At 37.8% G+C, this 27,499-nt stretch overlaps 1 protein-coding gene across 2 annotated transcripts in view; it reads left to right on the forward strand.

The window, feature by feature from the left end:
• The window catches only part of MSH3 (mutS homolog 3), a 112,848-nt gene that overhangs the window by 16,387 nt on the left and 68,962 nt on the right, over positions 1 to 27,499 (forward strand). For both annotated transcript variants that reach the window (XM_054053713.1, XM_054053712.1), the window contains exons 9-10: positions 22,170 to 22,282; positions 24,480 to 24,594. In XM_054053713.1, coding sequence (XP_053909688.1) covers positions 22,170 to 22,282; positions 24,480 to 24,594 — 228 coding nt within the window. The remainder of the gene's footprint in view (positions 1 to 22,169; positions 22,283 to 24,479; positions 24,595 to 27,499) is intronic.

The following is a 27,499-nucleotide window of genomic DNA, read 5'->3' on the forward strand; positions in this document are numbered from 1 at the left end:
TTATACTTTTTCTGTTTACTCTTTTTTAATGTAATGCTTTATTCTGTAGCATTCTTTGACACCCTGTGAAAACACACGGATCACAAGCATTTCACCTTCAATCCAAAGCATCGTTTCACCCAAGTCTGCACTGTTTTGGGGTTTTTTTTTTCCATGTGTTGTTTGGTGTCTGGCCAAAAGCCAAAATCAGGATGATGCGGTAACTATGAACTCTTGTCTCTGCCCACAGATTTTTCACTATACTCTGTTGCAGAGCATAATTCCTTCCTCCTATTAGTTTGGGCTTGTAATCTGGGAGGCAGTTATGACACAACCTCCATCATATACTGCTGTATTTAGGCTGCACGTGGGTCTGCTACTTGCTCCCTGCTACTGTGTCTTTTTCCTTTTCTGATTATGGCATTCAAATTTCTGTTTTCCCTCAAGTACTGCAATATTGTCTTTGTCTTGGAGCTTTGTCCCTGGAATTCCCTACTCTGTCAAATCCATTGAGAACTAAAACAATCCTGCCTGTTCACTGGTATGATGGAATTACTCTTGGCCTGAATTCCTCAAGAAGCTGATCCTCCATCATAACAGGCAGGCTTTTTCTCTTGGTGTTCAACGACCTTTATAAATAACATTTCAAGCTCTTTTGGGTAAGTCGGTGTGATGCCAATACCTCTCTGCTTCCCCAGTGATTTTGACTTTGTATCAGTTGTGTTTTCTCAGGTATCTGCATTGCTCCACAGGTGCATTACTCTCTGGCCTCAGCCCTGCCGTGATCTCTTACCAGCACAGACGATTAGCTGTGGCATAGCTGGTGGAGATATTTGACTGAAAGGTTGTTTCATGTCATCCTTCCTCCTGACTGTGGTTCATCAGAAATCAAGACTAAGAGATAACCTTTCGGGTTTTTTTTGTTGTTTCAGTATGTGTGATGCCATAATAGAATACATCTGTATTTTGGATTCCTTTAAACGAGAAGTACAACTGTCTTTATAAGTTAACTTTTAAAGGGGGTAGGAGTGAGGTGTAGCCAATTACATTCATTGATCAGCAGTGCTGTTTGTTGCTAATTACTCTCATGGCTAGAGTTAAGGACTTACATCATCAGTCAAGGAGTAGAAACTTGCTTGGAATTAATTCAATGAAGTCTTATAAATTAATATAAAACATTTTCAATTTTGTGGATCTTTATATGAGGCTGATGGTTGCTCATATCTGAGGATGTACATATATTTATGTAGCCCATTTCATAACGTTTGTGGGTAAGCAAGAACAGGAAGGCATGTAGAGGCAAATATAAGGCACCAAATGGTTACACTATCTAAAAGGTTGGTAATAATAAAAACTAATAGTTTCATGATTTCTATAGCTTTTAATGTTCTCATAGATTTTTAAGTGAAAAGCAAGCTGTGACAAAAATCTTGAGAATGTTTTGTATAAATGGAAGATAAAAGCAGTTGAATTTGCAGCAGGAAGAAAGCAAGTAAAGTACAAAACCAGCATGTGAGCTATTTTCTGTAAATACAAAATCCAAATGCAACATTGAACAGATGTTTACTGACTAAAGAGGCTTTTTGCACTGCTAATAATCCAATTCATGGGTTGGGCAACACAGCTGTGTGGATTGCTGCTTGAAAAATAGTGGTCATGTCATAGATCACTTGTTTTGAATAGACAGGGAGAAAAAACCCACAACAGTAATATCAAATAATGTAATGACCTGAGAGAACTGTTGGACAGCTTTTTTTTTTTTTTTATTTAATCTTGTTACAGTCTTGAAACATGCTGTTCTCAATATTGTAGTTCATTATTGTCCTTTATGATATTGCAAGTGAGGGAAGCGTGGGGCTTACATCTCTTTTGACAAATAACTTATATGTAAAGACTATTTCTTCACTGTATCCATCCCTACTGCCCTTCACAGTTTGGGACACAACACAGGTATATGTCATCCTTTAGATGAAATTACTGTTCCATTATGCGTGCAGAGTTGTCACTAGTTGAACATGGGAAAGCAGTTGCAAAGCTCTGTGTCCAGCACTCTCCTTAACCTGGATGATACCTTAGATAAAATATGTTGTCATTGCTTGTTACAGTAACAGCTGGCCTTGACAAGCCTCCAGCAGCCTGTGGTGTCTGTAAGTTCCTCTAAGCAATAGTGAAGATGTGTGCCCAGAGAAGCTTCCTGAGCAGTTTGTACCTGGCTCAAAGGTACATTATTTTTCATGGGATTGCAAGCAGCATGAAAAACCATGATGTGTTCAGGAGCTGTTTTTGTGGCATTTTTACAGTGATGAGTGATATTCCTGGTTTTGGCCGTCGCCTTTTTTTTTTTTGCCCCCCCAGGAGTTTGAGCTAGAAATTATTGATGGAAGAATGATGAAATTGATCTTGATGCTTTTGTAGTTTCTTACTATCAAAAAATTAACTTTTTAATTAGGAAAACCCCACCTTATTGAAAGAAGCAGGAAAATTAATACTTTAAAGCATTTGTTTTCGTGTTTTGGCATCTATTTGTTTTCTTATTATAGGATAGACCAGAAGTGACATGTAAATTATTCTACTTTTGTTGTCCTCTCTGCTGGTGATGATGTTACTTTCTTATTTCCCTCAGTATTTGTAAACTGTTGACTCCTCACAGCAGCTGTCAAGGTTTTTTATCCAGGGAGGGGTGCTGAAGCTCACAATTACAAACCCAAATGGGAGCCTGGAGATCTACACCTCTGTCCTCCGGGAGGTGGCACCACCATGCTGGAGCACTGCAGGTCCTGCTCCTAGAGAGGGAGAGGGTGCAAGCGTCCAAGGAGTAACAACTCATTTTCGCTAGGTATTTGTGCAGAGGGTAATTGTGGTGCTTTAGGTGACTTGGTAGAGAATTTTAATAAATTCACAAGTTCAATAACCCTAATTTGAAGGAAAAATTCTAATGTACATTTGAAATCTTTTTTAACTTGAGATAGAGGTCGTTGCTCTGATAAAAAAATGTCAGATAACCAAATGCCATTGCTATTCTGATGTGATTCCCATCAGTAATTTAATTTCCAATTTTCAGACCATGCAGTTGCTGGTGAAAGAAATGATTATTAGTGAACGTTTACTAATGGGTGTTTGCTTTCCTGATAAGCTATTAAAGATGTTATACATGTTGGAGATTTTTGTGATAGAGGGGGCGATTGTATCTAACAGGCTTGTGTAAATTGGAGGGTTGTAGAATTGTCAGTGTAGCAACTGCATGCTGTACTGAGGTGAGGGGAGGTCGGGCATACACACATGTTCACACTTAAAACTGGAAGTTCTCTTACCTGTAGTAAAGTGCACATATGGGTGTTGAATGTTGCAGTAACTCGTAACTGTACTGATAAGAGGGAGGGCTCAGATCTCTGTGGCAAACCAGCTGTTTTTTTATGTGCTTTGAGGTGACCAGAAAAAAACGTAAGCAGCTTTTCATCTTAAAACTAGCCAAGCCCCAAATACAACTGGCAACTATGTTTGGACTGAAGGTGAGCTTTAAAGAAAGTAAAATCCTTTTTAAAAGGTCCAGTTACATCAGTACTTTGCTATTGTAACTCCATGCTCTAGGCTGTCCCACCTGTTGGATGGTCCATGGTGACTTCCAGTGTGCTGTTCTGTGTTGTAAATGTAAAAGTGGCTTGCCTGTTTTCATGCAGAGGTAATATAACTGGACTTTTGTAAGGGTAAATGCATGTGTGCAGTTTGATCTGTTATGGACAAGCTAACGTACTGTGGAAGCAGCATGTTGATGTCTGAGACCAACTTGCTCTTAGAACCAGATCAGTTACACTTTTTCTTTTTTTCCAGATATCACTAAAATTGTTGCATAAACCTGCAGCTAAGGTGCTGGTATTTGAGTGGAGGAGAACTGTTAAAGCTGTAGCGCAATCTTAAAAAAAAAAACCCAGCAGCCTATGAATATTTTTTGGTATATTCATTAAAGTCCTAGCTTTTTTTCTTACGTAATAATTACTTCTTTTCCATAATCTGTTCTTCTTTGAAGTTGACTTGGGACTGTGAAATACTGTCATCGTGGACACCTTGGATGTGTTAATTTCTCAGACATTACTTCTTCCCGTATTTCCTGCTGTCATTGTTAGTTCTAGAAGTTAGAAATTCAGCAATTTTAATCAAAATAATGTAGCGATCTAAGTGAGAAAAGTATGGGTGGGAGAAGGTCTGAAATTATGTGTTTGACATGCAGATAGCAGTGTTACTAAAATGAGAAGAAGAATAATTTTATTATAATGGTTATTCCAAACCCTGCCTGAGATAGGGAAAAGGGAAGGGCCCTGAATATATTTATTTTTCATAAAACCAGAATATATTTTCTTAATTTTGGAAAAAGTGAAACTGAAATGCTTTTTTATGTGCTATCAGTATTGTGAACTGAAAAAGAGAACATCCTTTATCTTTCAGGCTATCTTTAACAGTTTAATTTTGTGCTTTACTGGCTTACAACATTTGTCTGTCTTAACAGATGTTCTTTTTGATGTATGGTATAAGTAAGATGCTTTCAGTAAATTAGAGCTGTGAAGTGTACTTTAAGCATGGGTTCTTCCTCTGGGAATTTGGAATCATAAAAATGATTGCTAGAAATACATATTTAAGTCTGCTTCTAAATTTACATGGGTATTGTCTGAAATCTTAATACAGAATTTCAAATCATTGCTACAGTAATTAACTCTTCCCATGCAAAGCTTAGTAATAGGGGTTTTTAAGGTAAAATATTTAGTGTACGTATATTTGCTTTCCATTTACGTGAAAGAATCTTTTTGCAGGGGCAAATAGGTGTAGTTAAAAACAATTTCTAGCAAATATACTTGAACATATTGCTCTTACTATTTTATGTTGTGCCTGCCTCTGGCTTCTTGTCAAGTGGAAGATAACTTCCCCTCCATGCCTTCTGCCTATTCTCGTATGGTTATGTTTTCTTGAGTCTTTGCTACCTCTCCACGGCTCTGCTCTTTTGTTTCTGATAGGTAGGATGCCCTTGTCCCAATCTCCTGCAAAATTTCAGGCACTTCTTGCAACAGACTGCTTGGCACTACTCTTTTCCTCTACATACTCGTATACGAAGTTGTGGCTGACGGGAATTTTAAGATGGAGAGAGAAGCAGCAGGTCCCCAGATAGCATCCTAGGGAGGCAGTAAGTCAGACCCTTCTACATTTCTTCATCCTTCACATATGCTGGTGAAGTGCAGGGCTCTGAGAAGGAAGGATAGCTTTCCTGGACGGCTTCGCTGAGTTTTTTGTACTTCATACCATATACTATTTTTAGGCTATGCATTTCGCTTTTTACTAAACATCTCTTGTTAGGGCTTGAGGAAGAACCAAGAGAACACTGTGAAAATCAAAGTAGTATTTATAGAATCATAGAATGGTTTGGGTTGGAAAGAACCATTCTATGGTATGCACACTATCCAGTTCTCTGTCATCAATGAAAAGATTCAACAGCACTGGTGCCAGTACAGACTGCTGAGGGACTCCACTTGTCACTTATCCCCATCTGGTCATTGAGCCATTGACCACTACTCTCTGGATGTAACCATCCAACCAGTTCCTTATCAACCGAACAGTCCATCCATCAAATCCATTTGCAATGTTGCATTTGCTATACAAAAAAATAAATAAATTCCTGATGCATCTGAGAGAATGGTAAGTAGGAAGAGGGAAAGGCTGAAAAAAGAAGCCTTTAATTTATGGGCAACAGCTGTGTAGCTGTCAAAAATCCTTACAGTATTAATCGATGTGTTAAACTTTTAATTTTCTGAAAAGATAGCACATGGATTTACATTTCAAAGTGGAGAAGTTAAGCATTACCATAAAGCACTCTATAAATTGCAAAGAGAATATACTTGTTCCTCATGGCCTTGAAAAAGAAATACTTCATTTTTTTCTGAAATTCAATTAAACGATTTGTTCTTTGAGTTAATCTCGGTGAAAGTATACATGTGTAATATAGCAGTTGTCCATGTACGGATGAGCTGTTCAGGTTTTTGTAAACTCCTTGCCCATAAGAAGGAGTCTTTGTTTTATGAAGTATTCTTAGTAATAAAGAAGATTGGCTTGACTATTTTTGTTTTTGACTTACATATAGCTTAAAATAAAAACTATAACTAAGGAAAACTGTAAACTGATGACTGGACTTCGCTTTTTAAAACTGAATTTGAAGGAGTATCTGTTTTCCTAGATGAGCTTTTTAATGCATTTTTTTTAAGTTTAATGTCTAAATCAAAGCTCATACAGGGACTAGTTCTGTGTGCAGCAGTAGTGCCAGGGCAGTGGAGAAAATTTGCCTTTAAACTGGGCTGAAGTAAATCGTCAATCAACCTAGAAGATGCTATAGACCACCTACTTATTCCTCTTTTGACTGAGTATTTTACAACCAGATTCACCTAATGACTGTTTAGGCCAGCCTTAGAGTGTACAACACAAATTGAACTTAGCATGGGGAGATGTGTAGCCAAGGCAAAGCAAGGACATTGCTCCTTTCTCCTGGGTTTCTCACACAGGTTTGCAGAGTGAAGATTGAGAGAAAGCATCCTTCTTGGCTGCTAGGGAACATATAATGCTCACTTAAAGTGCACAGAGGCATCAAGATATAGAAAATGTTCTTGAAGCTAAGCTTAAAAAGACTGAAAATAGAGAACACAGTAGTAAACATTTAGTTATCCAATCTGGATTTGAGAAATTACATGTGGCCCAGGTTTCACACACAGCCAGGTTCAGACCAGACTCCATCTGGCAGAAGAATTTGAATGCTAAAGTCTTTGGGTTGCCTATGTAAAGAAATGCTTTCATAACTACCATAATCAAAAGCAGTTATGACCAATTTGAACTATATTTTTTGGAATGAATATTTTGGCTTCTGTTTGCTGTTTATTACTCAAAATCATAATGTAATTTTGTGAGCCCTGGCTGAGTGGAAATTACTAACTCAATCAAATGAAAAAAAGAAAACTGTGATCCTGAGGAGTGGAGACAGCTGTTGGTTAAGATCCCTGCTTTTATGCTCTGTTATATAGCACAGGTTTCTTGAGTGAATATAATAAATACATCTTTCTCTCTTGGTCCAGACATGTTGTGCCTTAGTATGCCCATAACACAGGGATCTGGATCTAAATTGTCTGAGCCTTGCATTTTGTACAGTCCATTAGACAGGTTGTCATGATTTGAAGTCGTGACTTTGGTGATAATATGGAAATGGAAAAGAGCTCTCTAACTAAGTGTAAGTGTAGGGCCTTTGAAATATGATGGGTCATCTTGAACACAAAAGTGCTATAAAAAGCATAGATAAAGACTATGAGGAGACAAACCACCTCTGGTCTAATGTAAAAGGACTAATCGTTATATTTCTAATATCACTGCATGTTTTCCAGAATTGTTTTAGCCTGTTGTTATTGTGGATACTAAGATGCTGTATGTATAGTGTCAGCGTTATTTTTCCCTTCAAAATGAAGGGGAGAGCAAGAATTGTAAGAGAAGGATCCGATGGCTACCTGTGAGTGTACATCTGTTCTAGGAGCCCACCAGGCAAATACAGTGGTACTAATAGCAGAGGAGTTATATTTGACTCTTGGTATTATGTTAGCTATCTATGAAAGTGTTTAAAGGAAAAGCTGGGGATTCAGCCAAACTGTCAAATAGTTGTTGTGTAGCTTTTTGGTGTTACAAAAAGTGAACTGAAATTTGCATGGCAGTTTAATCAGCTTGTGATAGATAAAGAGTGTATTAGCAAATGTTATTAATTAACAAGTAATATATTTGATTTTTTTAAATACCCTAAAAAGGAACCTCAGGATGGTGTTTTATTAATAATTTTTTCAGTGGTGTTGGCGGGTTAAGCAATTGTTTCTGCTTTCTCACAGCCCCTTTCATGTATTCAGTACAAAAGTTCTGTGACTTTATGGTGAACTGCAACAGGTAACTGGGACAAGTGAAGAACTGCTGTGGTCATCTGTTCTTTCTGGTAAATGTTTGACTGGTTAGGATCCCCATCTCAGTACATTAAATAGTTTCCCAGCTTTTAGCCAGTTCAAAAGGGAAGAGGTAAGAATGAAGATGTTGAGAATGGGAAGACTGTTGTGGTTGGTGGCTGTGTTCATATATGTAAATTTTAATTGACTGTCAGGCTGTACTCTTGGTTGTGTGAGTGCGCTCTAAACAGGATATGTGATGTGACAAATAAAAAGAAAAAAGAAAAAAAACCACCAAGCCTCTTTCTCTTGACATAATTCCTTTTATAAAAAATAGAAAATTTATCTTGAGGCATGGTAGTGTTGACAGTTGTACAATTTCAGGTTGGCTGTTGAGAGAGGACTTGGCATGAAGTACCTTTATTGCAGTCCATATTGATGTAATATTTCAGATGCAAATCACATTAAGAAATGGACGTGTGTTAATAGAGATGTCTTTTCAGATGCTTTTCAGATGCTTCTGTCTCAACACTTACAGTGAGTGGAATCAGTGAGTCTACTTACAGTAGACTGGTACATCGTACCTTTTATATTAATGGGTGAAGGGAATTCTTGTGGTTTTGTTAGGAACATTCTTTATAGACAGGTTTCAATATGTTATGTCAGTAACTTTGTGTACTTTAAAATACTAGAATAACAAGAAGGTTGTGTGTCTTGTGTCTGAAAGTTCTTTATCTGACAAAAATAAACAGTTTTGCTTCGTAGGTTTATCCCTCTGTTCCGTCTAACATGGTAAGCATTTAATTTATTGGCAATAATAGGAGTTGTGTTCTTCTGTTTCCTTAAATCTTGACTTACAAAATCTAATGAGTAAATGTCAAATGCCAGTAGAATTACAATGCTGCTTTTTTCTCTTCAAGTTTTGTCTTATTTAAAAAAAAAAAAACAAAACTCTGCTGCTTGTGTTTATAGTTCAGTACTACGGAGATAGAGTGCAGGCTTGTGGTATTGAAAATTATTTTTGGGGGCTGAACCCTTTCTAGAGAGAGCATTCACTTAAATCCAGGCCTCCAAAGTGTAAACCTGAGAAACTGAGTTTTAGTTTGAATTCTGATCTGCTTTTTCTTTCTTTCTTTTTTTTTTTTTTCTTAAAAAGTACAGCATTAAGCCTGCACTGCCTTCATCTGTTTCCTTCCAATGCATTTGCCACTTGTAAAGCAATTTAACTAGCTTTTCGCTGTTGGCTCATTGATCATAAATCCTAGGAAAACATTAGTATGAAAAATACGTAGTGTACAGCATCTGTAACTTAGATACTAGGTTAAGCCAAGGGAACAATAACTTCCCTACTTTTCCACTTAAACTAACTTTTTGTAGAATTTGAAATCAAGGTAAGTGGCCATTTATGGTTAGAATGTACCATTCTTACTTACAGGAATATGGCAGTGAAAAGAAAATTTTTACGTAGAGGGCATAATTATTAATGGTCTTCATATTTATTTTATTAGAACTGTCAGTATATTTAAACATCTTTTTTGCATCTCACAGAAAAGCTTGAAATAATTTGTTGAAAAATTAACAAGTTCATTTCATCACATTAAAGGGATTCTTAAATCTGTATCGGCTTATCAAAAGAAATATTAATTAAAAGTGTAATTGACTAGCCACCTGTTTCCTGTTTTCTGTCCAGCAGCCTCTACTAAAAACATTACAAAACATGTAAAGCTTCTTATCTGAGACAGATGAGAAGTTCCCCATGCCAAATTCTGCTCAAGCAGTGAGATTTAAATGGTAGTTTCTTAGTTCAGTGCATGTTGAGTGACCAGTGTCTGCAGGCATGTGGCTATGGAGGCAGGCTACATTACCAGTTGGCAGAGAAACCCCTTTTAAAACATGATTTACATGGCTAGCATAGCAGAGTGATTTGTTCTCAGATCGGAGTGCTACATGACTAAAGCTGAACATGTGGTCGCCTTTTCTTCACACCAGAAGTCCTCTAATAGCAGAGCAGTTCTCAGATGAGGCTTGTGTATTGAGAGCAGTAAATAGGCATATATCGAAGACATGTTCTATCTTGTTAAATTGGTGTGCTTTAACAACGTAAAATTTATGAGTCTTTTCTGCGCAGGTAGAATATGGTTTCTCTGTTAGGTTTGCAGTGTTCATTCACGATTTTCGAACTTATGAGGCACAAGAAGGGCCTCATGGAACTGTTCGGTATTTCAGGTTTTTTTTCTGAGATGATTAGAACTACAGAGGTCCCTTGCTAATGGAGAATCTCTTTTGCTTCTTGGAATGTATCCAGTTAACAGTGGGGTTGTAACTAGCCTGCTTTTGTATAGATACTACAGTTTCCATTGGGCCAATGCAAGTAAAATCATGACCAAATTCAGCAGCTGTCTTTCCAGAAAACCAGAGTTTGGCCTTCCAGGGGATTAACACAGAACTGCCAGAGTCTGAGGACTTCTTTGAACCCCTGTCTACATCTGCAGGTCTTTTTTAATGCATGAGGGCCAAATTTCTTATTGAGTTAGTAGTCTTAAAATACCATTTGCTATTAGTGCACATGACCAAAACTCTGCAGCCCCTTGTGGTTTTGTTGTGGAGAATGGATACGATATACATTCTTAAATTAAGACCTGTAGCAGAAGTTCCTGCTCCTTTTTTTGCTTTCATTCAGATTACTTCTTCAGGGACTTCTTGCTCGTTCCAATATAATAACAAATCTAAATTCTTCTGGAGTGGAGGACGAGTGTTGGTCACACTGGGAGAGAAACTGCAGCAGAAACCAGGCTGCTGTCGTGGCTTGGCAGTAATGGCAGAGAATATCTCCAGGAACAGCAGAGAACAAAGGAGTGGGGATAGAGCAGAACTTTGCCTGTTGTGTTAGATTTGAAGGTAGTATCTCACTGCATATCTCTGAGTTTGGAATTGGAGTCTCTTCATTTTAGTTGTAACTGGAGAGCTCAGATGGAGTCACTTTTTGGAAGAAAATCAGGTTTAATACAGTTTTCCAGCTCTATGAAGTTGTATGACCATTATAAAAAAGGCACTGTAGCAACACACAGCTGGATCTTCCTTGGAAAAGGATAAAAAGGCTTGCAAGTTATGGGCTACATGCAAAGGCAGTTTTGCTCAGTCTGGAAAATCCTCAAGGATGGGAATTCACCACCCTCTATATAGCACCTGCCTGATTATGTGCTTAATTGGTCTTGCAGGAAAGACAGTTTTTCTCGTCAAGGCCGTACAGAATTTTGAACAAGTTGCAGATTGTGACTACTGGTTTTGTCCTTCTGTTGTGCGCCTTTGACAAGAATCTACTTCAGGCTTTTCTAAATACACTTTAGATAGTAGCACATGCCCCCTTAGCCTTCTCCACACCAAATAAGTTTAGTTTCCTTAGTCTGTCCTCATTTGTCGTATTGTCTGAAAAGCTCCCCCGGATTCCCTCTAGTTTGTTGATAGGTGTCTTGTATTGGAGGCCCAGACTGGACTCAGTGTGGTTCAGATAGATTTTTAGGATTACCAAGCGGAGTGGGATCACTTCTTTTGATCTCTCACCATCCTTGTGCTACTGTGGCCCAGTACAGTTTAGCTTGCACTTCCACAGGAATAATTTGCCTTCATGGAATTCAAATGACTTTATCCTGGTATATCTCTCTGCTTTTTCTTTGCACAAAATTCGTACCAATATCTCTTAGTGTTCTGCCTGAATGGAAGAATCAAATTTAAGTGACAAGAGTAATTGAGATGTGATTGTAAAGGAAATGGAAAACGAGCAACAGGTTGTTAGTATGGATACCAGTAGCTGTGAAGCTTTGTTCTCCGTGTTATTCTCCACCTCTGCTAGCGGAATTACACATATTACGGTGTAGCCTAGGTGTGTTGTTCCTCCAGGTAGGTCATGTAGACCTATTTAGTAAGACTCGGACTTTGGAGCCTTGTGTGGTATATAAGAATCAAGCTCTTCGTTTTCTTTTCTTCTGCAGCTTAAATATATTTCCTTCCTCTTTTTAATGATGGGTAATACCTGGGGAATGGCTATTCAGAAGTTTCAGGTCTGGATATAGGTCAGATACTTATTTTTCAGAGAGTTAATTGAAAAAAAAAAATTAAGTAAATCTTATGCAAAAATATCTGGGTAAAATTATCCAGATCCTCAAGACGTGTTTTGAATTTCTCCTTTTATTTTTCTTATAACTTATTGGAATAATGCAATGTTTTAAGCAAAGAATTCAAGAACAATCGCAGGTTTTCTGCCTGAGTGCCAGGTGTAGTGACATGTCAGCATATCAGCATAGTTTGAAAACACAGTAATGTGAGTAATGTGTATACTGTTCTTTCAAGTTTAATTTTGAGTGAGATACTATGGGCTGAATTTTTCTTTTCTTTCCCTCCCCCCCTCCCCGTGTATTTTTTTTTTAGTTGGTCTGTAATCCATAGTGTTTATCAAGAGGATTTAGCTTTTCTATTTTTTTTTATGGGAGATTTTTTCACATATGTGTTGCTAGTTGACATCTGCGACTTTGAGAACTTTGAGTGAGTTTCTTCTGGCAGGACTTGGCTGAGGAAGGTATAGGAGAAATGTTAGGCCATTGTCTCTGCTCTGAACAGTTATCTGCATTTCTAGTGAACTGAAATAAGAAATTTTCCAGTTTTGACTAGTTTCTTTGGAGTATCAGAGGTTCTCCAGCTGTGAACGCAAATCTATGGGTCAGAGGGCAGAATTAGTTACATGTAGCTAATTTTGACTGTTGATCAGTTTCCAGACAGGGGTCAGAATATTACTTTTTGTAATACAGACAAGGCATAGATAGATTCTTCCTGGAGGCCTTTCAGCTCTTCCATTCCCACATGACATCTGTGTGGAAAGTACAACCATCTGCTCCCTGGCTTTCTCCCTCCTTCAGTCTGTCCCCAGGGGATCTCCACATTTTCTCTCTGCTAGTACAGCAATCCAGCCCAATAAAACAGCTAGATTGTCTTCTCTTAAGAGTTTCCTTTTGCTTTTTTTTGCTAGTGCATATGCAAGTATTTATTAGGAAAGGTTCTGAGCTTTCCTTACACAAAGCTTAAAACCAAGTGAGGGGCATACTGTGTCTTTGCAGATGACAGGAAGTGTAAGAGCCCTGTAGAGAACAGTAGCTGTAGAGAACAGTAGCTAGAGCCCTTCTTCAGGGCTGTTAACTTAGATGGTTGCAATGCAGTGATGGGTAGAAAATCCAGATATGGCCTTTTTGATTGCAGAAGCAGTATACTTTCTTTGTGTGATCTGTGTTGGATATTCAGTGCATCTAGTAAATTTCCACAGCAATTCTCATGCTGATTAAAGAACAGGATTTATGTTTTTGACAGTTCTTGGCAGGTAGAGTTGTGGTGGTAGTGTGGGAGGTTAGTTCAAATTGATTTATAGCAGATACACGGATGGACTTGCTCTGTCACCATCTCCATTATTTCTTATATAATCATTGGAAACAGTGTTTCATAAGCAGATGATGTCTTCCATTCAACTTTGTATTTATGCTGTCAATCTGTGCTAGTAGAATATCTTTTTAGCTGTCACTTGGGCAGATGCACAGTTCATGCTTTAGCAGCACTCCTCAGAACCACTGTGAATTTTCTGTCTCATACATTCTGCAATATTCAGCTTTGATTTGGGATTTTCTTTAATCTAAGTCACTAACTTGAATTCAAGATTCTTTCCAGAAATATGTTGTGTTGTAGCCATCTGCTTTTAATTTTTACTTATTTTAACAGCCTTACCTAGCAAATGCTTTCGTTTCTTGGACAAAGCACTAGATGTTTTGCCAAAATGTGTATAGGTTCCAGATAATTTTGAATGTTTTGAGGGCCAGTGGTATTTCAACTGTACTAAAATAAAACTGCCGAAGCGATTTTTACTCAGGCACAGCATAAGCGAAAGGGAAATAATTAAAATGGGTTGGAAACATTTTGAAGCACTGAGCTTGACATTGTTCAAACTGGATTTGGGCCCTAACTTCTGCTACTAGGGAAGATGTGTCTTTGAATAAGTTATGCTGTACTGAATTTTTCTCCATCAGCTTGATCCTGGAATGGGATTGTAATGGTGAATTTTAATGACAGTAGGCAGCAATTTGACAGTAGCACAATGGTTATAACTTTACTGCAAGATCTGGTGGGTGGGAAGCCTTTCCAGAAAAGCTTAGAAGAGAAACAGAGGAAAATGCTTTGTGCTTGAAAGTTTTTGCTGTTCAGAATGGAAAATTTTGATGTTCCTGTTGGTCATCACAAGTATGATGAGACAAAATATGATCTTGTGAAGCAAAGAGCAGTATGCTCACCTTTGGAAGATGTATAACACAGTGAAGGACGTGATGGGGGTAGCAGAAAAGCTGCCATTTAGAACAAGGTGGTAGACTAAAATTCACAATTCACATTTATATTGGAGTTTCAAGAGTCTGTTTTATTTCAAGGTTGTTCTGTCATCACCTGTCCAGAAGTTTTTGGTGTATTTTAGCTATAGTCACTTTCTTCCTGTGATTTAATTAATTGCTAAAAATTATGAAGCACTTGAATGTTTGTTTTAATGATGCAAGATAAAGTTGTAATATTTCTAGTTATAGAATATGTAATGCAGAGCTCAATTTTTCTGTGTGCCACCCAATAGTCTGGTGGTGTAGACATTCTTTTGCAAGTACTTTGTAGTTAAAAAGCATGATAGTTTAGAGGGAGTTTTCAGAGTCAATTATCACTCTGTTAGGATGATTTTAAATGGTATTAAGTGATTGATGTAGGTCTTATGGTCAAATATGGAATTATCTGAAGTGTTTCTTTACATGAGCAAATGCAACAGTATTTTGCAGTAGGGCATCATCTGTGAAAATAAATATTTCAAGGTAGAGTATAGCTGGCTTCTGAGGGAAATATGTAATTATTTTAATCTGCTTTTGATATAATTCCTGGGTTATATTTCTGCTTTCTTTTCCAAGTAGTTGTATAGATGGCACTCTTAATTTTGACCCTGATATTGCTTCTCTATGTTACATCTCTTTTCCCTAAACATGACTTTTGTTATACTTTCCAGAGAACAGCAGTTTTCTACGTGCATGTCACGTACTGGAAAACTTTGGCGCTTAGCTCGTCATCATGGTTTCAGTAAGGAGCAGTTAAAACTGTTTTGCTTTTCATGCTGCAGTATTTCCTTTTAGCGTGTGACTGCATTAGCAGATAAATGTGCCGTTGTCCTGTGCTGTTCTCTGTGGGAGTTCAGGGTGTAGTTCATGCAGCTGTGGCTGCTCCATCCACAGGCCTTTCTTTTTTGCTACATTTTTAAATTCACTTTGGTCTGACCTTGGACTTGCTCTTGCAACCGGCTTCTCATTTCTGTCAGTTCCTTTGTTATACCGGTGACAGACACTTATAGAGTTTAGTGAAATGATTGGATGTAGGCGATGGTCCTGCTTCAAGTGGAAGGCTGGACAGCATGACCTCAAGAGGTATCTCAGAAATTTCTGCAGTTTTAAAGATAGAATATGTGGTTCTACTTTGCTCACTTTATCGTTGCTGACATTCAAAATCAAGTTGTTAAGCAGTGAAAACAGGAAAACTTGGAGATGGAGAGGGCATAGGGGTCAGGCAGTGAAAGTCTCTAAGGGATGAGTCCTCTTGTTGACTTAGGAGACTCCTAATAGTGAAAAAAGGCTTTTGGCCCCAGGGAAGATTGGAAAAGGGCTGTGATACAAGCCTGAGACAGTAGACTGTAGTCTTAAAGCTTTCTGGTTAAAATCTTTTGCTGTAGTTTCCCTTAGAAACAGTGATCAGAGCTAAATGTCACCATTGCCATTGTTTTCACTTTATTGTTGCTATGCACTTCACCACTTAAACCAGCAAAAGTTTTTTTTTTTTTTCTCTCTCCACCATGATTTTTTTCTGTCATAGCATGCTCCAAGTGCTTGGTGTAGGGTCAGAGAAGCTCTACAGCCAATGTATAACTAACGTCAGAAGATTCAGGGCAGGAATAGCCACAGGTTACAAAATACAATCTGCTGTGAGAGACTTGGTGGAGTCCAGAAAAGAGAAGCAAGCCACAGGAGCAATCCAAAGCTATCACAAGCAAATGATTGGATCTATGTCTTAGCTCTCAATTTGCTCACACTTTGATTCAGAAAGAGGTGTCTCCATGATGGTGTATAACTGGGGAAGCATTGTTTCATTGGTGTTGATGTAGTGTGGCTGATATTAGGCGATGTGTTTCTATATTTTGTTCTGTGTTGTTGATTTGGGTTTTTTTAGTTTAATTTATTTGAAGCCTTGTATGAAGGGAGATTTTTGCTGGTTTGGATAATCCTGAGTGGAGGAATTGCAGTGGCAGTGGTGATTCTGGGGACAAATGTACACAGTGGTTTACAAAGCTGTCTCTAGCACATCAGGCCAAGCAAAAACTAGCACATGGCAGATTAATCCAATGTACTCTCAGTCTCCTGATAAAACCAAATCAGAGTGAGCTGCATCCTCCCAGTGTCATGTTCTATAGTACCTGTAAAACACAGAGGGAAATATTGCAGGAAGCGTGGAGAAGATGCTGTGCTGACTCTGAAGAGCAGTTATGTGAGCTGAATACACAAAGCACTAAAGATCACTTTAAATAATGCTGTTCATTGGACATGAACTGCTGTCTGTCATTTCACAAGTAAACTAAATGCACTTTGGATATTTAATGGGAAGAGCTATTACATTACAAGTATAGAGCTTCTACTCATCTGCTGTTCTGCTTGTGCATGTGTTTACTCAGAGGTGTGCTTTGTATAGTTTAGGTAATTTCTCCACCATGCCAGATTGTTTTGAGTTTAAATCTGGTTTTCTAACATTCTCTGCAGTCACTTCAACTTCATGCCCTTTGAAGGTTGACTGGAGTTGTCCTCTGTTTTCTTATCTGAGTGATAACTGACGATATGGTATTGAGCTTGATGGAACTTTCCGAAACAAATTCTTCTGTTTTGACAGTGAACCCCAATACAATTCTCAGTACTGTTCTCCAGCCAGTTTTGTACCCTTTTTGTAATAAGTACTTTCGTGTAAACTGTGCTTCCATAGATCAGTTATGAGAACATTGTTTGAAACAATATAAAATAACCTCACTAAAATCAAACAGATAAGAAATCATCTGCTTCCTATCTGTCCATAGAATCTGTTCCTCCACTGTTAATGGAAATTAACTTGATTTGAATGGATTTTCTTTTTCTTGACACATCCATGCTAGCTATTTACTCATTCTGCATTAATCTAAGTGCTTAGAAATAGTTTTCTAGCAGTTCTTGATCTTTTCTGTTAGGTTTCCATGACATGAGTGTCTACTTTGTATTTATTTCTGGATGCAGTAGCTGCTGGATCACAACTGTTTGTTTTGTCCAGTTTGATTCTCACAGAAGGCTTAAAGTGTCATACAGTGCCTACACGACTCTCCGCCCTTTGCTTTCCTGATAGCTTCTTTGCTTTACTTCCTTGACAGTTCCTGTCTCTGGATTCCTAAAGCTAAAGAATGTTTTCTTCATATTTCTTGAATCCTTATTCTTGGCTTGTCGGTATGGTTCAAGTTCTTTTGAGCTGTAGTTTTGCTAAAGTGACTAGAAGGAAATCAGGATTCCCACGTTGAGAAGTGTTGATAGTTTGGATTGTAAAAGGCAAGCAAGGAGTTTTCCCCAAGTTTTTGTGTGTGTCTATAGATGCAGAGTATACATGTGTGTGCATATATATGTGTATGTATGTATGTGTCTGTCTAATAAAGTGTGTCAGGTAGTTGCTTGCAGCCTTTTCAGCAGCTTCTAGCAAAAATGAGGGGATTGGAATGGGATGTTTGAAGAGCTGGAGGTCTTATAGGATAATGTGTTGTATATAGTATATTGGTAGCTTATGTGTGGTAATTACTGTTAGGTTATTACAGGCAGTAGTGATTTATATCATTCTGAGAGTGGCAGATACTCAAAGAAGGTGACCGTGCTGCCATTTTCCTTGCAACAACATTTTTGTCCATTTCTGGTATCTGAAAGTTCTTGAGGGCAAATGTGGAAAAGCACTTTACTGTGGTAGGAGAAAAAAAAACCCCTGTGCTTATAAAAATGTATGCACTCAGTGCCAAAAGAATAGCTGTTTGGAAATGTCATTGAGGCTTTGCCAGAGAACCTACTGGAGTGCTGTGCCAAGATTTACCAAAAAAATGAAGGATAGTTTTTCTCCAGTTCTCACAGACAAGTTCAAACCTAGAGCCCTTGAACTGGAAGCAAGTATAGCAAAGGTAACACAATGGTGATAAATAAAACACTCTCTATACAAAGCATATCAATAAGGGAAGATGATACAGTATACTTGGATTTCTGAAAGGACTAATGCATTCAAGTTGCCATGCTCTGTTAGGCAGTGTACACATTTTCTTATTATAGTGACAAACTGGTCATCTTACTGGCTTGCATTGTGAGAAGTGTGGAGAAAATAGCAGTTAGAATAAAGTGTTTTGGAGAAATTAAATAGCAATTATTTGCACTTTATAAATCTATGCTTAGTATCGGAAATAAAATGTTCATACCAAATTTTAGGAACAGAGATCTTGCTTCCCAAATTCTGTATTGTTTACAAATTTGTGTTGTGATATGTGGATGTACATGTAAAGTATTGGTGCCTGCACCACTGTATTTGTCTAGTCCTAAAGTGGAATGAGCGGGGCAAAAAAGTAGCTGGAAGGTAAAATTATGGACCTATTTGCTTTCTGTAGGCAGGCTTCCTGAGCTTTAATTAAACTTAATTTGAATGTGTTTGTTTTTCAGGAAATCTTTATGCACTTTATGCCTGTTTACTGCTCTGCCATTCACAATTAATGAAGTGACTCCAGTTTTATTCAGCACACTGCAGTAAGCTCTTGTGCTTATATGCAAGGTCATTTGTACAATAAAAGATTTTATTGTTTTTTAAATATCTTGAGTCAGTCCCTGTAAATTAGTTTTATTTATGTTGTTTCACATTCTTCTAGCATTTTTTTTTTTTGTTTTTTTTTCTTAAGAGGTGTCCCCCTGCCCACAAATTTTAGTGCAGTGCTTGGTAAGCGGAGATTCTTTAAGTGAATGCATTGAGTTGTCAGATGAATAGAGAGATAAACCTCAGCAGTGTTTGTCCTTTTTCGTTTTCCCAGTAAGGTGACGTATAATTTTATCCCTGTAGTAACAAAATCATAGAACACTATAGGTTGGAATAAACTTATGTATTATATTATAAGTGCAAAAGTGTGTGTGTGTGTATGTGTAAATGTGTGGGTTTTAGAATCCCATCTTTTATGCATCTATTTATGGACACATTGATTTCATATTGTTAACTGTGACTGATGATTATTTCTCCAAGCAACTTCCATAACTCATCTTGTGAGGAAAGACAATTCTACATCAAATCCTAGTGTATTTAGTGAGCAGAGGATTTTAATAGGGGGCACTGTAGGTTTATTTGTATCACCAGTTGGCAGTTTGAAACCCTGAAACATCTCTGGTAGCAGGACTTGTGCAAGGAAAGTAAAAAAGGCTTTGAAAAGTTGAGTTTCATCATTGACTGACCTTATCAGTATGATGGGACTATTAGGAGTGCTTGTTTTCAAGGGTACTGGGAAGGATATCAGTAAAATACTAGATGAGTTGCACAGCAGTTCATTGTAGATATTCTGACAAGAATGATGTTTACAAAAGTTGATAGCGAATTGACTTATGATTTAAATCAGCATTGGTAGCTGGAAAGATAAAGCATCAACATAACTATCAACATATTATTCTGGCTATAATCAGAAAAATGGCCTATGGGTGATCATGTGACTAAACAAAGCAAGACATACAAACCTGCAGCAAATTTAGTTTTCGTATGTCTTGATAAAAATCCAGATTTTTGTGTATGTTGAATGGATATCTGTAATTTTCAATTTTTTTACTTTCTCTAAACTATCAGATGCTTACTTTCAGAAAGACAGTATCAGATATTTGTTTGATGCAATATCTAGAATATAAATATTAAAATACGTTAAGATCTTTACAAAACACTGCACAGTAATTCTAATTTGAAGTATTTCCTATCAATATAGTTGATGGAAAAAGTACTACTATAATAAGTCACTCGAGTTATATTGATTGTAACCATCATTTGCCAAAGTTTTTGCTCAAGAGATGGATAAATTTGCTTGTTAAATGAAAGAAAATCACAAATACCTCACAGAAAATGACAATTTTTAACTATTACTTTAAAAACAAGCAGGAGGTGCATGCATAATCCAATGAATTACCCCTCAAAATCTCCTATTTTGACTTTTGTTCCAAAAATTACCTTTGCAAACCTTGCTAAGGTTTGCTTTTCTGAAGGCAGTGTTCTGAAAACGTAAGAAGTAGAAGTGAATAATAAAACCCTGGTTTTAAAAGGTCTGTATAGGACCCTACACACATGGTAAACAGAAGAACCCTTGTGCTTTGCTAACCTCCAGGTATCATACAACACGTTTGAAGTTAAAGGCTATGTGGTATTCTTGCAAAAGGCTGTAGTATGTATACGTACTAATTTAGAAAAATGGATGGATGTGTTAGAGCACAGTATTAGTGAAGGTTAGGGCAAGTGAAAAATGCATGGAAGAAAGTAGCTGATTGCGATCCGAGGTTGAGGAATACAAACTAATTGTCTCTTACAGAAATCCATTTGCTTTAAAAATGTTTGCTCATTCGGTGTAGGAGTGGGGCAGAGGGGAATCCCAGAGTGTCTAAAGACTGAGAGCTTAATTGGATCAGTGAGTTAAATCTAAGGCACTCGAAGTAAGCTAGAGATCATCTAGGATGTGCTGAGAAAAGTCAAACCTTCAAGATTCAGTTAGTTTGACATGTAGTAGAGGAAAATAACTCTTGTTTCTAAGAGTTGAGCCCCAGAGGCATATTGATCCTTTCAGACAGAAATGTGTATAATACAATGTAAGGCAGAAAACCTGTTTTTTCCTGTGAAGTCAAAAAGCCCTGCAAAAAGGGTATTGATTAATTTCCTTCCTGCGCTACCTACACAATCACTGTCATTGGCATAATTCCTGTGTGCTACAAGTATTCTGTTAATTGATGTCCCATGGTAGTATGAAGCTGGGTACTCTGAGGCCAAGTTGGTTTTATATAAATCTTTTACTGGCAGATATCTAGTGGACACTTCTTCAGTGCTTATTCTGTAGCTGTGTGATTATGCTGAAAGATTGCAGCGGGCAGTGTGTGTGACTTTGTTTTTTAACTAGCACATCTGTTTAATGCTGCATTAACAATTGTACAAATTGATAATGCAGCATCTGATTTTAATTTCGGTGAGCAGTTAGGGAAAGCAACCGGTGTAGAAAGGCTGTATCTTTTAAGGAACATGCATATGCTATCCTCTGAGTCAGGTTTTGATGTCTCAGGTATACTGCTTGACACTCAAGCGCAGGTGCCAAGCAACTTTGATCTTGGGCACATTGCGATGAGTAAAGGATTTTGCCACTGTCTTACATAAGCAGCTATGGAAACAGGGGTCACTGGACACAGGCTAGATTACTTCCTAATGGGTTGCAAAACTAGCTGAAATCCTGTACTGCTACAAAACTCGATTACTTGCTTACAGTAGAGAAGGATTCGTGGAAGAGATATCATTTGGCTTAACGGTGGAACAGAGTAAGTTTGCTACATTTGCTCAACTTGTTCAACTGTATTGTTCAACTGGGAGGAACTGCTGGCTTGTTGGGAGGACTGGGTTATCATTTATAACATCCTTGACAACCTGGACTGCAAAAAAGACCAAAAGAAATGACGTCCTTTAGCACAAGGAAAAGAAAAGTATTCAGATACTTATCAAACTAAGGACAGTACACTTTGGTTGAGGTGCATCTAGGAAAAGATGCAATAGGTAAATATTGCAACAAGTTGTACAGCATAGAACAAAGCCTTTTAAGATTAAGGATAATTAATCTATTCACATCTACCAAACTAGACAATCTCTTGCAAGTTTCTTTTGGGCTTGCTTGCTGTTTGGTTTTATTTGTTTGCACTTTTACAATGGAAAGAAAAAGAGTTTAAAAAAACCAAACACCACACTCTTAGAAATGTTTCCAACCCACCTGAGGGGCACATCCCTTCATTCTTTACCCCTTTGATCCTTAACAAAGGAAAGAAGAAAGTACCCCTTTGTAACTTACTTAAGTGTTCTCCATGAAGGGAGCATAAATACTGGAAGTCAATTATTTTTGCATTGCAGGTTACGGGATGACAGAATTAGGATAGAAAGGATGGAAAACTTCCATTTTGAATACAGCCATGCTTTCCAGCTGATCACTGATTTCTATGCAAAGGAAGTGCCTGGTACTACAGGTATGTCATTTAGAATGTGTTTGAAGCATGCATCCTGGTAGCTTTTACATAGATAAAGGAGTACACGTGGATGCATCCCATCAGGTCTCATTAAGCATTCCCTAACTTGATCTTGCTCTGTTAAGGAGAGATCTTCATTGCTCTAAAATTTCCTGCTGGTCTGAGAGGCCTCAGATTCCTCAAGGCACATCTTACCAGTAAAAACCAAGACAAAAAAGGCATTGAGTTCTCAGTATCTTCCATGTCACCAGATCTGCTGCCCCTTTCAGCCGTGCGTTTACATTTTCCCTTGTCTAACTTTTTCTGATGGTGTACTGGTAGAAGGTCTTGTTTCACTTCATGTACCTTGTCAGTCTCTGTTCCAGATGAGCTCTGTTTTTCCTGACCACATGCCTGCAAGCTCGAACAATGTCTCTATATTTTTCCTGGGTCACCCTGTTTCCACCCCTCATACTCCTCCTTTTTAATGTTTGAGTTAATCAGAAGCATCTTGTTCATCCATGCAGGTTTGCTATCACCTTTGCTTAATTTTCTGCACATTGGAATCTTTTTTGAGCTTGGAGGAGGTGAATCTTGAAAGTGAACATTATTTAAATAGAAATGAGTACAGGGCTAGCATCCCTTTTTTATAGCTTGAAGATGTGTGTTTAGACAGAATTAAATTCACACATATATAGCAACTGAGGGAAATTATTTAACATCTGAAATCTTTCTTCAAGTTCTTATGTGTGTTAACATTTTAAGAACAGAAGAACAGCTTAAAAACATCTCTGAAAACATTATACAGGATTTAAAAAAAATAATGTTTTCTGTTGAAATATCATGGACTAAATTCTCCAGTTGTTTCAGCTGGAACACAGACTGTAGTAGAGCACTGTTTAGAAACACCATCAAATACAAGTAGCTCTCTTACAAAGATGAAACTATATTTTGCCAGCTCGCCAAGGCAGATAAATCATCTGTACACGTTCATTCTTTCTAACTTGCATGGATGTTGCCTACAGTAATGGAGATTTCAGAATTCAGTTCTTATGCCAACATTTAGTAATTTTTGTGAAGGAAAGCTGGTGGAGTCAAACGTTTTATGTTTCATAACATATTTATTTTATTGTAATGTTCTACATTCTTTGGAATTATGTTATTTTGGAACCTCGCATAGAATCATAGAATCACTAGGTTGGAAAGGACCCACTGGATCATCGAGTCCAACCATTCCTGTGATTCCACCACCTCCCTGGGCAGCCTCTGCCAGTGCCCAATGACCATTTCCGTGAAAAATTTTTTCCTGATGTCCAGCCTGAACCTCTCCTGGCGGAGCTTGAGGCCATTCCCCCTTGTCCTGTCCCCTGTCCCTTGGGAGAAGAGGCCAGCTCCCTCCTCTCCACAACCTCCTTTCAGGTAGTTGTAGAGAGCAATAAGATCTCCCTACAGCCTCCTCTTCTCCAGGCTAAACAACCCCAGCTCTCTCAGCCACTCCTCATAAGACTTGTTCTCCAGCCCCCTCACCAGCTTTGTTGCTCTTCTCTGGACACACTCCAGAGCCTCAACATCCTTCTTGCAGTGAGGGGCCCAGAACTGAACACAGTATTTAAGGTGCGGTCTCACCAGTGCCGAGTACAGAGGCAGAGAATAACCTCCCTGGACCTGCTGGTCACACCGTTTCTGATACAAGCCAAAATGCCATTGGCCTTCTTGGCCACCTGGGCACACTGCTGGCTCCTGTTCAGTCAGCTGTCAATCAACACCCCCAGGTCCTTCTCCTCCGTGCAGCTCTCCAGCCACTCTTCCCCCAGTCTGTAGCACTGCATAGGGTTGTTGTGCCCCAAGTGCAGGACCCGGCATTTGGCCTTGTTAAACCTCATGCCATTGGTCTCAGCGCATTGGCCCAGCCTGTTCAGGTCCCTTTGCAGAGTCTCCCTACCCTCCAGCAGATCCACGCTTCCACCCAGCTTAGTGTCATCCGCAAACTTGCTAAGGGTGCACTCAATGCCTTCATCCAGGTCATTGATAAAGACATTGAACAGGACTGGACCCAGTACCGAGCCCTGTAAATGTTGATGTATGGGTATTGTAGAACACTGAACATATATTACAGATTTCTATTTGATGAAATTGAAAAGTAGATCATGCTTTTTTTTAAACACATAAATAGTAAGCAATGAATTAACAAGAAAAATAACTTTTTTTTTTTTTTTAGGTCCTCAAAAACTCTCCGTAATACTAAGCTTGGATAAGCCTGTTATTTGCTCCCTGGCAGCAGTAATTGCATACCTCAGAGAATTTAATTTGGAAAGGATGCTTTACTATCCAAGGTAAGTTGCCTTATATAAACTTCCAGTTCAAAGCACCGAGACATGTACCGGTGTTAGATTTTTCAGTTTTAGCAGACAACTTTCTTGCAATGTAATGAACCCACCTGCCAGGGTGGTAAATATAGTCTCTGTAAAAATTATGTCTTACATTTGACCTCTTAATCGGAAACTAAAGACTCTAGTGATTTTTTTTTTAAGTGGTGTTTCACGAAAATCTTTATGAAGTATGTTTGTCTAGACGTTAATAGCAATGATGTAAATGGACACGTACTGCTGCCAAGTGCAACTGAAAAGAAACAAGGTGAAAAAACTGGTAGATACTAGGAGGGAAATTGTAACGTTTGTTAATCAATATCGGCCATCGTATCTCTATCTCTGTTTTACTTTGTGAAAAGAATTTGGGGCTTTTTTGGTGGCTATGTTTCAAAAAAAAAAATCTATTTATTTTGCCAGAGGTGTGTAAATAATTTTCTCTTTTGATAGCTGTGGAAACAGGCATAAATGCTAATGTGCTAATGTTTAACATTATTTAACATGTATGTTTGGGTTGGCGAATCTAGTTATCAGAAAGAAAACAGGTGTTCAAAATATCTTGGCTCTCTGAAAATTCCTTTGAGTTGACTCAATGGTAACAGAGGAGTAATCATGAAGAAGATAGACTGTCACCTTTTTTACAAAGTTACTGTGAAAACACACGGACATGGAAGTAGTCTTGTCTTCCCTTAAGTAGTCGCAATTCTTAGGTTTATTAGATATGCTCAAATGACTACTCAAAATTTGTAAAAGGATTACGCAAGTGGAAGCTAATGAAAATAGAAAGATATTGTCAGTCAAGCATCTTTTTATACTGACTTTCACAAATATAAGAAATTGCTATCCTACCTGGCTTAGGTTTGAAAATGTCATTGAGACTTATTAAATGCTTTAATAAAACAGCTTTATCTGTCATGGATCCTGTGCAAAATATTCTCTTGCTTGTCTCAGTATTCCTCTGTCCTGTAAGCAGGCAGGATGTAACAAAGTAAGTTAGGCTGTAAACTGGTAATTTCAAAATAAGACATTTTTAAATGCAGCTGCATTTAACAAATAGACTGCAGATGTTGCTTTAAACAGTTTTTTGGGTATCTACTAAAATATTTGGAAATTATACATACCTGGGGTTTCTGGGTTTTGGAATGGATTGTCTTCCTTAAGTTGCCCTTCCCTCTCCAAATATTGTTAAGACGTTAACAAGAGGTTTCTGGATCTAATGAGACCTAATGAGGTTGGGAAGAATATTCATCCTCTTTGGCTGGCTTTTTATCGGCCATTCAATGGTCAGGCTTATACATCATTTTTGTCACAGTGCCCTGTGTGCGCATAAGGTGAATGTTCTTTTAGATGTGGGAAATACGGAATCTGTCATCTATGTAGAAGTAATTTAGTAGAAGTAACATCATTGCTTGAAGGGTTATTTAGCAGCAGTCAGTCACATTTCTAATAGCTGCATCTTAAAATCAAGTATAATTACAGACTGGGAAGGAAAAGCACTAAATCTTTGAGGTGACACTTGCCTGCTTTAATGGATTTTATGTGGATGTATAAGTATCTGAGTGGAAAGGCAATGAAATATTTGATATCATAATGATACATTTTGAAGAAATAGAATACATTCCTTGAGATAACTTTGTTTCTGTGCTCAGAAGCTTGGATTCTACTGTTTGGTTGGGTTTTTTTCCTAAATCTCATACTGTTTTGACTACCCAATACTGAATTTTACTTGCTGGTTTTAGTGTGTCATATATATGTGAATAGTGGACCAAATACTGAGGCAAACACAACTTCAATATTTTTAATAATGCCAGCAAAATACTATGTAAATACTGAAAAGGGAAAGCCTTTTTAAGCGAAAGGTGTCAGGCTTATTGATATCCTGTAGCTCTGCAGGAAATAAAAGAGAAATACCTCCGTTGCACTGTCAAGCAACTTAGAATTCCTACGGGAATTCAGGTCAGTGAGCATTTACCCATGAGTCAGTGAGTATGAAGTTGGAATTGTGAGATAGTTTTCAGTTTATTAATGTAAGTGACACAGATCTGGATGAAAAGAACCTACTTGATAGGAAGAATGACAAAAATAATTCCTTGTACCTCTGTACCTTCTTCAGATAAACATTCTCCCAGCTGAAAAAAAAATCCAGTTCAATTTAATAGTAAATGTTATGAAACGTCACATAAGTTGTGAGGGATCCTCATTAGCTGGGGGGAAACAAGTTTTGTTGTAATATTTAGATGAAGCTTTTAAATCCGCTTTTAAAACTCTGAATAAAATAAGGTATTCAAAAGACAGAAAGATTTCTGCCACAGCAGAACCTTGGAATATGGTTAGACTGCATTAGAGCTCTAGCTAGCAGCAAGTGAAAATAGATTTAACAATGAATGATACAAGGTTTTTAAAATCAATGTGTTACAATACCTTTACATGCTGAGATACCTTTATTGGCTTTTGACAAGAAGTTGATACATATCTAGGAGAGGTTTTAAAATACAATTAAGTACTGAGTTTTGCTTGAAAAATCATCAGTTGCATAGCTGTTGCAGGGGAGATGTCTCAGTGCGTTTTAGTGTGGCCTACGTATTTTCCAGCGTGGTGGAGATGGAAGAGAGAGACTGTAGTTCTTTGATTTGAACAGTAATAGATGAATGTCAAGAAATGCAGGGAATGGAAGAGCTAGGTATCTTTCTGAAGGTGGAGGGTAGTAGCTTGGAGACTGGAAAACTTAACTGGCAGCAAAGATAGAATACAGAGTCAGAACTGAAAGAGATATTTAAAATGGTTTTGAAGGAGAAGGGGAAAGAAAGAAAGAAAGCGTTCAAGAAGAGGAGAAATATTTGTTTGTACCTTATAGAAGGGGTAAAAGGGAGTT

This window comes from Cuculus canorus, chromosome Z (assembly GCF_017976375.1).
Source record: "Cuculus canorus isolate bCucCan1 chromosome Z, bCucCan1.pri, whole genome shotgun sequence".
NCBI lineage: Eukaryota > Metazoa > Chordata > Aves > Cuculiformes > Cuculidae > Cuculus > Cuculus canorus.